Source organism: Megascapheus bottae, chromosome 19, assembly GCF_031878675.1.
Source record: "Megascapheus bottae isolate mThoBot1 chromosome 19, mThoBot2.hap1, whole genome shotgun sequence".
Classification (NCBI taxonomy): domain Eukaryota; kingdom Metazoa; phylum Chordata; class Mammalia; order Rodentia; family Geomyidae; genus Megascapheus; species Megascapheus bottae.
Window position 1 is genome coordinate 19,872,205 of NC_143527.1, and position 12,190 is coordinate 19,884,394.

Below are 12,190 nucleotides of genomic sequence, written 5' to 3' on the forward strand. Positions count from 1 at the left end.
AAAGAAATCTTAATAGCACTTTTTAGAATGTTTTCTGACTTGTCTCCATGACTACTGATAGGTTTGGGTGCCAGATATATTTTTGTCCAGTCATCCAAATCTTTTAATGGAATGGAAAGATTTGACAGGGACTACGATGTTATCATAGAAAATAGCTTAGTGTAGTGTTCTTTGTTTTGTAGATGACCCTGATTATTCTCTGGTTGATGACTACAGTTTGCTTTATCAGTAACATCAATGGTAAGAACTTGGAATTTTCATATAATCAAGTTGACCTTGAGATCCTATTTCTGAAGCCTTTGAAGTTTCTTTATGACTCAGTCATCTGGCAAGATGCTGGTAGATATGATGTCCTTTCAGGCTCTCTGGGTCCTACAGCTGAAACTTGACTGGAAATTGCTCCATCCTTTTTTTTTTTTTTTAATTTATCTAAAACTCAAGGTCTAGGCTCTGTCCCTGAGCCTCTCTGGGCTCAAGGCTATCACTCGATCACTTGAGCCACAGAGCCACTTGTGGCTTCTTTTCTGAGTAGTTTATTGGAGATAAGCGTTTCATGGACTTTCTTGACTGGGTTGCCTTTTAACTGTGATCCTTGGATCTCAGACTCCCGAGTACCTAGTATTATAGGCATGAGCCACCAGCTTGCTCCATACTTATTTAAAAGAAGATATTTCCCTTTCATTACTCTCCGAGTCTCTGCTATTGCTAAGCTCTTTGGTAGCCATTTCACATCCATGGTTAGGTATGCTCACAAACAAAGCATACATGGGTCTCACTAAGTCATTTAGTCTTTAGTGTATTCCCGCTTCTCTAAAAGGGGAAACATTAAAAGAAACCAGTGAAAATAAAACAAATTATATCATACTCACAAACATATAACAGAGCCGATCCTGCCCCAAATTATTCCTGCTCTAAACTAGCAAGCCACAGGATTCTTGGAGGAGAATGCAACCTACTAATCCAACTGAGCCTTGAAAGATGAACCTATGGCAGCTGGGTTCTTTGGCACTCAGGCACTTTGAATATGCCCCAAAGCCAAAGTAACAGAATAAATGAAATTCTTGGTTAAATTATATAGGCATACATGAGCAAAGAAAAAAATCTGAAAAGATACTCCTAAACAGTATTTTTAAAATCCTATTTTCCAATTTGTCCATAGTGAGAACATGTTATTTGTTTGACTAAAATGTTTTGAGCCCAAGTGCTAGTGGTTTATGCCTATAACCCTAGCTAATTGGGAGGCTGAGATATGAGGATTAAGATTAGGTAGAGAAGTTTGTGAGATTCTTATTTCCAGATTCAAAACAATCTGATAGTGGAGATATGGTTCAAGTGGTAGAGCACTGAGGAAGAGCTGATGGATTCAATGATAGAAAAAGCTTTTATGGTGTCCAGGTCCTGAGTTCAAGTCTCAGTACCCACACCTACAAAGAAAAGTTTTGAGCAGTTGGTCCATTTGTATTTTCCTGATGCTGTGTTTCTGATAAATACAGGAAGTAGGTGGAAGGGATTCTGGAAGTTATAGGAGAACTGAAATAGTCTCTTCCCCACCCTTCCTGGCTTCCTGTTGGTGACATTGACTGTAATGTCTGGCTTTATATCTGAAGGGAAACCCAACAGATTTCCCTGTGCTCTATAGTGATTTCCTACTGAAAAGTGTTGGGAAGTTAGCGCATCAAACTCTTCTTCAATTCTCAGAAACACCTATTTTGTAACTTATGGAAATTAGCTGAATAGGACAAGAGCTGGATAGAAATAAATCAGATAGTAACAGTTTATATCAAACACAAGTTCAAGAAATGCAATATATAGCCAAGCATGGTAGTTCATGCCTGTACGCCTCGTTACTCAGGAGGATGACATCTGAGGATCTCAATTCAAAGCCAGACTGGGCATCAAAGTCCATGAGACTCTTCCTTCCAATTAACCACCAGAAAACCAGAAGTGGTGCTGTGGCTCAACATAGTAGTGGTAGAGCACTAGCCTTGAGCTGAAGAGCTCAGAGATAGCACCCAGATCCAGAGTTCAAGCCCTATGACTGACCAAAAAAAAAAAAAAAAAAAGAAAGAAAAGAAAAAGAAATGCAATATGTAAGTAACTTTGCAAAAGTTGAAGAAACTAAAGACAAAATCTTCTGTTTTCTAATTATATATATATCTTTCTGACCTCTAACTAATTGTAGTTTTACATCCACTTACAATTTCTTCCTCAGAAACTTTGCTGTTTCTCAAAGAGAAGAGGTAAATCCTTCACTAGAGGCAGAACATGGATATGGCAAGTCAAGCAGGTTTGGGACTTAGGTACAAATGAGGGCTATGGGACAGAGCGTTGGCAATCCTATGCATTTCATTACTTTTCTTTCTTGTTTGGATAAAGCATATGTGCTAGGAACTTAATGATAGCATTTGGACTCCATGAATGTGAATTCTTGGATATGTGAATGTGAGGTGTTAGTGTCCACACATTCACGTCAGCGCTCTCTCCATAATCTTATGTGCCAGCTCAAGGAATAGAGGCTCAATATGCTCACGTATACCAGATTGAATTTCAGAGAAAGGGGCCTCAGTTTGGTTAGTTAATAATTTAGTTGAACTACCTGGGTGCTGGTTTCTCATGCCTGTAATCCTAGCTACTCAGGTGGTTGAGATCTGAGTACTGGGGTTTAAAGCAAGACTGAGGAGAACAGACTGTGAGCTTCTCATCTTCAATAAATTACTCAGAAAAAGCCTGAAGTGGCACTGTGGCTCAAGTGGTAGAGCACTAGCCTTGAGCAAAAGTTCAGGGACAGTGCTCAGGCCCTGAATTCAAGCCCCACATACACACACACACACACACACACACACACACACACACACACACACACCACAATTTAGTTCAAAAATTATTATGATGTTTAAAATATTTAAGTGGATCTTTGCTTTTAAATTTATATAGTAAGATTTAGGAATTTGCAATTGAAAACTACAGTAGTTGAATTTTAGCTGCTTCTAGTTTTGAATCCTAACATGTTTAGATAAAGACAGATTATAATTTTTGAATTCAAATATGTGTATCATGCTAGGAATTGGTGCCTCAATCTTGTAATTAATTGTAGCTACTCAAAAGGCTGACATCTAAGAATCCTGGTTTGAAGTTAGAATGGTCAGACAAATCCAAGAGAATCTTAACTCCCCAATGATCAGAATAAAGGAAAGTAGAGCTGTGGCTCAAGCAGTAAATCACTAACCTTGAGAAAAAAGTTAAGCAGAAGCTCAAGGTCCTGAGTTCAAGCCCTAGTAACAGCACAAAAATAAAAAATAAAAATGAGTATCAAAATTATATGTGTGTGGGTCAGGAGTTTGGCCTAGTGGTAGAGTGCTTGCCCAGCATGCACAAAGACTGGGTTCGAGTCCTCAGTACTACATATATAGGAAAAAACCAGAAGTGGTGCTATGGCTCAAGTGGTAGAGTTGAATTCTTGAGAAAAAAATCCCAGGATAGTGCTTAGGCCCTGAACTCAAGCCCATGACCCACATATTTATATGTCATTTATCTTAAGATACTTCCATAGCCAGGCATTGATCACTCATGCCTGTAATCCTAGCTACTCAGGAGGCTGAGATCTGAAGATCATGGTTCAAAGCCAGCCCTGGCCCAAAAGTCCATGAGACTCTTATCTCCAATTAACTACCAGAAAACTGGAAGTGGCACTATAGCTCAAGTGGTAGAGTGAGCTGAAGAGCTCACAGACAGCACCCAGGGCCCCGAGTTAAAGCCCCAAGATAGCCAAAAAAACATACTTCCATTATTATCTCATTTGTCACATCTGATGCATTTGTTATCACTTGGAATTATTCATTTCTCACTATTTGGGCAAGCACATTTAACACTGGCTGAATGTGTTCTCAGAGTAAGATTGCGTGGTAACATGAATGTTCTAATGCAATATTTTTGGTATTTTCTTTCAGAAAAGAAAGCTTTATCCAGCTAATGCTTCTGTGGCATGGAAAGAGGCAATCAGAGCAGCAGGATCTTAGCCAAATTATGAAGACTTTGATGTGAACCCTTACTGTAATTTTTTCATATGTTAACTTTATTGTAGACATTGAGTTCAATTTAAGTTAGTAAGGCTCTGTAATTGTTTGGCAAAGTCTACAAGTTGCCCTAGACTGAAGAATTATTCTTTCCCTAGTTAGAAAAGTTCCGGATGAGTTCTGTTTCCTGATTGGAAGCAGAACCATTCTTTTTTTTTTTTTTTTTTTTTTTTTTGTCAGTCCTGGTCTTGAGGTCAGGGCCTGAGCACTGTCCCTGGATTTTCTCAAGGCTAGAGCTCTACCACTTGAGCCAAAGCACCACTTCTGGCTTTTTTGCTACATATGTGGTACCGAGGAATCGAACCCGGGTTTTTGTGCATGCTAGGCAAGCACTCTACCACTAGGCCAAACTCCCGGCCGGAAGAACCATTCTTGAAGTATTAGCTCTTGAGAAGGCAGAAGTGGCAGCAGAGGAGGCTGAGGCTGAGCCATCAGCTGTGGAAGAAGCTACTAGGCTTTTTTCTTTTTTTTAGATTGCAGAATTAACCACTGTATTTCATTTCTTAGAATAAAATATGTGTTAAATTGTGAAAAGTATAATATATTGGATAATCTAGTAAGATCCATAAATAAAGAATATTAGTACAAACCAAATTAATAAAAAGGAGACAGTAGTGTTCTACATAATTATTTGATGAAACTTCTTCCAAAGTGTAACACAGAATTAGTAATACAATTTAGCCACACATGACAGAGGTAATAAAGGTGTAGAGTACAAGATAGAGGAACTAGTTAACTTTACCAAGTGACAGACACTGTGCTGGAATTATTTCTCTATTCTTGAGATAAGAAAATACAGTGAGGTTCAGGATTTTTTTTTTTTTGCCGGTCCTGGGGCTTGAACTCAGGGCCTGAGCACTGTCCTTGGGCTTTTTCCTCAAGTCTAGCACTCTGCTAATTAAGCCACAGCACCACTTCCAGCTTTTCTATGTTTGTGTTACTGTGTTACTGTGAGGAATCAAACCCAGGTATTCATGCATGCTAGGCAAGCACTCTACCCCTAGGCCAAACTCCTGGCCCCAGCTTTGTTTTTTTTTTGTTGCTTTTTGTTTTTGTTTTGCCAGTCCTGGGGCTTGAATTCAGGGCCTAATCACTGTCCTTGGGCTTTCTCAAGGCTAGAGTTCTATCACTTGAGCCACAGCATCATTTCCAACTCTTTCTATGTATATGGTATGGAGGAATCAAGCCTGGGTCTTCATGCATGCTAGGCAAGCACTCTATCACTAGGACAAACTCTGGATCCCTTTGCTTAGTCTTGGGGAAGCAAGACTGTGGAATTTCCACAGGGATATGCATTCTCATCATGCAAGATTTTAAAATCGCCTTCTCAGGTGGATGCCAGTGGCTCATACCTGTAATTCTAGCTTCTCAGGAAGCTGAACACTGAGGATCACAGTTTAAAGCCAGCCCAGGCAAGAAAGTCTGTGAGACTCTTGTCTCCAATTAACTACCAAAATGCTGGGACACAGCTTTGGTTCATGTGGTGGAGCACTGGCTTTCAAGGAAAAAGCTCGGAAACGGCACCCAGGTCCTGAGTTCAAGCCCCAGTGACTGACAAAAATAAATGAATAAATAAAATAAGATAAAATAAGTAAAATAAAACCACTATTTTCTCTTTTGGTTGTCATCTGAGGACACTTTCTCCTGTTGCAAATGAAGAAACAAAGCCCATATGCATGAAATAAATTTTGTACTGTTCTGCCAGCTGATTAAAGACAGAACAACAGTTTTGTGTACACAATCATTCTTCTAACTCTGTGATACTAAAATTTAAAAGGCAAAATGTATTTTTCTTAGGTTTATTTTCAGGTGGGAAAATTATCAAGGTTTAAATGTCAGATTCATTTGTATAATGATGTGTTGAACTAAAGAACAGAACATTTAATCTAAGAAGTCCTAGATATATACTAATGCACCACCAAGAAGGTAAGGTGAAGAGTTGCCAGTAAATGTATAACAGGACATTGATGGACAGACTCATCTGAATTCCAGGTAGTCAAGTATAAAACAAAGATCCTAGAATCAATGAAATATCATATTTTGATAACTCTCTTAGAGACTCAGAGTTTCAAAGTCAATTTTCAATACTGCTTCTTCACAGAGATGTTAGACTTTGGGGTATTTACAAAGCAAATCTTAGTCTATTAAAAGTATCTAGATTTTTTTTGGCTAGTCCTGGGGTTTGAACTCAGGGCCTGGGAACTGTCCTTGGACAATTTTTGCTCAAGGCTAGTGCTCTGCTACTTGAGCCACAGTGCCACTTCTGTCTTTTTTGGCATATGTGGTTGGTACTGAGGAATCAAACCCAGGGCTTCATGCACGCTAGGCAAGCACTCTATCACTAGGCTATGCTCCACATATGCTGAAAAAGCCAGAAGTGGCACTGGATCTTTATTATCCACAAACAGTAAGGAGATTATGTATACGTTTTGTACATTTGCACCTTGAGAATATGGTACCTTTCAGTTACTGCAAGTTAAAATTGCACTGTTGCTTATTTGGTATGTTGTAAAAAAAAATGTTACCACAAAGAACAAATGTTTTTTTCTCTTTGGGTAACAGGTTTTCTAGAACTGCAGACAAATGTAATAAGAGAAGATTATTTCCCCTCCTTTTTAATATGCGGGGCTGCTGGACGTAACTGCCTTTTGCTGTGACAGGAAACTTGCATCAATTGGGCATCCTTTTGAGAAATTCAAGTTTGCGAAGGGCTACTGACTTCCCCATACTGTACCAAATGGGTTTGAGAACTTTTCTCTTGTACTCAGAGTATTCTATTTTGAGCATATTATTTATTGTTAGTAAGTCCTCAGGGATTTCATTTTTCTATTGGTCAGTGTGATCATAAAAATGTTTCATGAATGTTATTGTTCTTTTAGTTTGATTTGAAGTAAAATAAAGATCCTGGATGATTGGAGATTTTATTTTGCATTATTGCAAGCTTCCTTTGACCTCTTGTTTGATTTGCAATTGTTAGACTACAGAAAACCAGACTGTTGGCTAGGAAGGCCAGGCAGAGATGGAGCCTACCACTTCCTTTTCCTCCTGTCAGTTGCCGTGCTATTTCTTCTTCCTGCCTTGCTGCTGGGTGAATCATACTGTTTCAGTCCTCCTTTTTATTGTTATTAAATGGTTCACACAGGCTTGGAATGTGGCTTAGTGATAGGGTGCTTGCTTACTATGTATGAAGCCCTGGGTTCGATTCCGGAGCACATAAACAGAAAAGCCCAGAAGTGGCGCTGTGGCTTAAGTGGTAGTGTGCTAGGCTTGAGCATGAAGAAACTCAGGGACAATGCCCAGGCCTTGAGTTCAAGCCCCAAGACTGACCAAAAAAAAAAAGATTCACACTTGGAATAATTGTTTCAGGTCTGTTTTACTCATAGAACATTGCAGCTGGCACTTGAGGACTGATCTTGTCTGGGACTTGTAGTGGAGGGCTGCTCCCAGAAGAGACATACACATTTTCTGGTACTTCTGGGCTGTCTCTGACAGTGGAAGGGTGAATTCCAGTGGTCCATATCTTTAGCCAAGGGCATAGTTCCTGGTAGTTGGAAACTGGGCTTATGTTTAGAGAAATGATAGATACCAAGGAGATACAGACAAGGCACTGGCAGTATCTGGCCTCTACATACTCATATTGTGCCCACATTAATTTGACTCCATCCTGTTATTTCTTCTTGAAGTCTCAACTCTCCAAAACAAACTTACAGATGCCTAATAAAAATAGCAAGTTTAGTAGAACAAGTTCTACTCCCTTTGTTTACCGATAGACCTAAATCCACAATCGATGTTCATCTCCTTTCTCGAAAATACCCTGTTGTATCCTTTCTCGTACACTACAATTCATATAGTTGCCAACAGCACCTGGCAACTCAACTTTTTTGATTATTTTTTTTTAAGTGGGGAAGACTATGGAAAGGGTGATACAAGACCCATTTGAAGTGCAATTCAGCTAATAGTTAATAGAAGAGAGCCTGTTTATGGAAGAGTCTTCTAAAAATGTAGGCTAGGAGCTGAGGGCCAGTGGCTCACACCTGTATACCCTAGCCTACTCAGGGGGCTCAGATGTGAGAATCATGGTTCAAAGCCAGCTCAGGCAGAAAAATCCATGCAAGTCTTCTCTTCAATTGACTATCAAAAAGCTGGAAATGGAGCTGTAGCTCAAGTGTTAGAGTGCTATTCTCTAGCAGAAATGCTAAGAGACAGTGCCTAGTCTTTGAGCCCCAGTATCAGTATGTGCACATGCAAAGACACACACACACACACACACACACACACACACACACACAAATATAGTAGGTCATTTTTGGTACTACTTGTCCTTTAAACTAATTGTTTCAATAAGTTTCAATAACTTACAACCAGTCTGGTTTAATTTTACAACATGAATTTAGTAATCAGGTATGATGAAAGAATTCTTTCTTTCTACAGGGTGGTGTAGAGTAGTTTTTAGAATGACTTTCCCGGAAGTCATATGTAGGACATGTCACCAATGAGAAATTGCCACCAGAGGGCAATACAGACCCTGGACTAAGATTTGGTAAGGGAATTTCAGAAAGGTTTCTGATTAAGTGCTGACTTGTGCATCATAGTCATAATAAATTTTCGAATGTCACAATATAAAATGAGAATTGCAATCCTTATTTGAATGACTGGTTCTTTTTTTCCCTTTCTAGTTCTTCTTTATAATTGGTTGAAAAACTTCTCAGGAGATTAGAAAGTATTTTATGTCCTCAAAGTTACAGTAAAAGTTAAGGGAGCTCATTAGAGGAAATCCAAGCATATGTTTATCAAAACTCTTTTTGGTAGTGCTGGGGTTGGAACCTAGAGCCTTGAACACGCTAGGCAAGTGATCTACCACTGAACTTCAACCTCCAGTCCCTCTTTGATTTTCTTTCTAGGGACTCTTATTTCTTTCCTTTCCCTCCCCTTCCTCCTCCCACCAATCTTCTCTAACCTTTTCACATAAAACTTAATGTCTTTTCATTCAGTCTTTCACAAAGTACGCATCTGTTTCCCAAAATGTGGAGCATGTAAAATGAAGGAAGAGGTGGGTTTATTTTGCTACATAACTATAGGTACCATACTGAGAACTTTAAAGGCTGAAAAGATTTGCAGAGGCCAGTGAATATAGCCCAGAAGTATCAGCTAAAGTTACTGATAGTGGCTTGACAATGTAGCATTCTCATCTATTCAGGAATGCAAGGCAGGAAGATTGCTTGAGCCTGTGAAAGGATGGGGCATGGTCACTAAATGGAGAGTTACCCTTAGATAAGAGAAATAAATTCTGATGCACTCTTGCATTGCAGGGCTACTATAGGTAATAACTATGTGTTTAAAAGGCTATCAAGCTACTCAGGAGGTTGAGATCTGAGGATCAAGGTTCAAAGGCAGCCTGGCGCAAAAGGACCTGAGACTCTAGAAAATGGGAAGTGAGGCTGGGCTCAAGGCTAGGGCAGAAGCCTTGAGCTGAAGAGCTCTGGGACAACACCCAGGCCCAGGGGTAGGGTGGTAGCCTTGAGCTGAAGAGCTCTGGGACAACACCCAGGCCCAGGGGTAGGGTGGTAGCCTTGAGCTGAAGAGCTCAGGGACAGCCCCCAGGCTGAGTTCAAGCCTCATGACCCTCCCCCAAAAGTCTATCAAAACATCACATGGAGCCCCATGAATATGTAATTTTATGTGCCAAGTGAAAAATAAAAAATTAGGCAAAACTATATCTAGAGGTATAAATGCTTAGATGTAAATACTATGCTATTTTATATGAGAGTTATCTACAGATTTTCGTATCTATGCAGGTATGGTATGAGGGATGTAGAGGATTTGGATAGTTGGGATTCTGGAATCAATTTTCCAAGGATTTGTATATGCAAAGCTTAGGACATACAAAATGTGTTATTGTGTGGAGGATTTGGGATCAAAATACATAAAATTGGGCTAGGAATATAGCTCAGTTGTACTGTAAAACAACTACAAAACAACCACCCCAAATCCACAAAACCGTATTTTATATGATTAGCTTATAATCACAGATTGAATCTATGAAGTCTTTTCTTCATGTCCTGTTTTCCATTTTAGTGTGTGTGTGTGTGTGTGTGTGAGAGAGAGAGAGAGAGAGAGAGAGAGAGAGAGAGAGAGAGAGAGAGAGAGAGAGAGAGAGAGAGAGAAGAGAGAGAGAGAGAGAGAGAGAGAGAGAGAGAGAGAGAGAGAGAGAGAGAGAGAGAGAGAGAGAGAGAGAGAGAGAGAGAGAGAGAGAGAGAGAGAATGAATGCATGCATGCATGCAGGGGGAAATTAGTCTTTTTTTTCCTCTACCACATATTCTAGCTAAAGTATCTTAACCAAGCACCAGCAGCTCATAGTATAAATTGAAGCTATTCAAGAGGCTGAGATTTGAGATTTGAAGCCAGCCATGGCTAAAAAGTCTATGAGACTCTTATCTCCTTTAAACTAGAAAAAAGCTGGCAGGGAGCTGTAGTTCAAATGGTAAAGTATGGGCAGTGGGTATCGGGCTGCAAGGGGGTGCAGGAGGAGTTGGAAGTCCAGCAAAGAGTGACAGGCCTTGAATTCAAACTCTAGTACCAGTACCAAACAAAAAACAAGTAAAACAACTTTAAATTTGTTATTCTGTTCATGAAACATTATCTTCTATGTAATGGCCACTGTTCTAGAAACCCTTGGGAATACATCTGAGAAGAAAATGAAGATTCCTGCCTTTGAGGAGATGATGTTGGAGGCATTTTTAGATGAGCTTTAACAAATATAAAAACAACATACTAAGAGGTTACTAAGTTCTTAGGAAAAAAGAAATCAGAGCTAGGAAAAGGAGATAGAGTTGGAATTTTCAAATGCACAATGTCTAAGATGTATGCTAGGAATGCTTTTTCATGACTTCCTTCCTTCCTTCCTTCCTTCCCTTCCTCCATCCCCCTTTCTTTCTCTCTCTCTCTCCCTCTCTCTGTCTCTGTCTGTCTCCCTCTCCCTCTCCCCCCTCCCCCTCCCCCTCCCCCCCTCTCTCCTCTTCCTCCCTCCCTGCCTGCCTTTTGGTCCTTTTGGGGGCTAATGTACCTGTCCAGTTCAGACATTTATGTGGTAATGCTATAAAAAAGTTACTACTTTCAGAATGACTGTCACTATTGAGTACTTTTCACTATGAAGTCATCTAAACCTCAAGATGCCTGAAAAGGTAAATAGCATTAATCCCCTCTACAAAAAAGCAAACTAGAACACACTCAGTGGACCGCAGATTGCTTTCCTAGAGTGCAGCACAAATTTACACTGGTAGGATTTTGTTATCTAAGGATTTCTCAAATAGGATTGACACATCTTCAGGTTTTTCAGGGGAAGCTGGTGAAGGGTCAAGTTATATACACCTGATTATCGAGCTTACCTAGATAATCAGCCTTGAACTCTGATCTCCCAGCTCAGGCCTTTCACAAGTAATCAATCACAGGGACACAACTGGCCAGTCACCAAATAAAGAACTTTTGGAAAGAGGCAGAGAAGATTTTATTTGCTGTCAGGGTAGAGAAGAGCTTAGAATAAAAGTGTGTGGGGGGCCGGGAGTTTGGCCTAGTGGTGGAGTGCTTGCCTAGCATGCAAGAAGACCCGGGTTCGATTCCTCGGTACCACATACATAGAAAAAAAAAAAAGCCAGAAATGGTGCTGAGGCTCAAGTGGTAGAGCTCTAACTTTGAGAAAGTCCAAGGACAGTGCTCAGGCCCTGCGCTCAAGCCCATGACTGGCAAAAAAAAAAAAAAAGTGTGTGTGTGTGTGTGGGGCGTTTGGCCTAGTGATGCAGTGCTTGTCTAGCATGCATGAAGATTCAGGTTTGATTCCTCAATATCACAAGTGGTCCTGTGGCTCAAGTGGTAGAGCGTTAGCCTTGAGACAGTGTTCAGGCCCTGTGTTCAAGCCCCAGGACTGGCAAAAGAAGAAGAAAAAAGAAAAGAAAAAAAGGACAGAAGGACAGAAATAGTGAAGGAATATGATAAAAAGGTAAGGGAGAAAAGTCACAGTTGGCCTGAACTAAGTCAATGGAAGGTGGAATGGAAATCAAAGTCTGTACAGATGGCATTTGATGAACTCTGTTAGGGAGTACATGAATAAACGAGAGTTCAG

At 40.1% G+C, this 12,190-nt stretch overlaps 1 protein-coding gene across 3 annotated transcripts in view; it reads left to right on the forward strand.

Moving 5' to 3' along the window:
* Pstpip2 (proline-serine-threonine phosphatase interacting protein 2) overlaps positions 1–6,997 on the forward strand; it is a 52,938-nt gene extending 45,941 nt beyond the window's left edge. Inside the window, exons 14-16 of one of the 3 annotated variants that reach the window (XR_016538821.1) lie at positions 183–240; positions 2,213–2,287; positions 3,948–6,997. Coding sequence is in view for 2 of the 3 variants with exons in the window: in XM_090353172.1 (XP_090209298.1) it covers positions 183–232 (50 nt within the window). In the remaining variant the exon portion in view is untranslated. The remainder of the gene's footprint in view (positions 1–182; positions 241–2,212; positions 2,288–3,947) is intronic. The other 2 variants (XM_090353172.1, XM_090353171.1) reach the window with 2 other exon arrangements.
* The last annotated feature ends 5,193 nt before the right edge of the window (positions 6,998–12,190 follow it).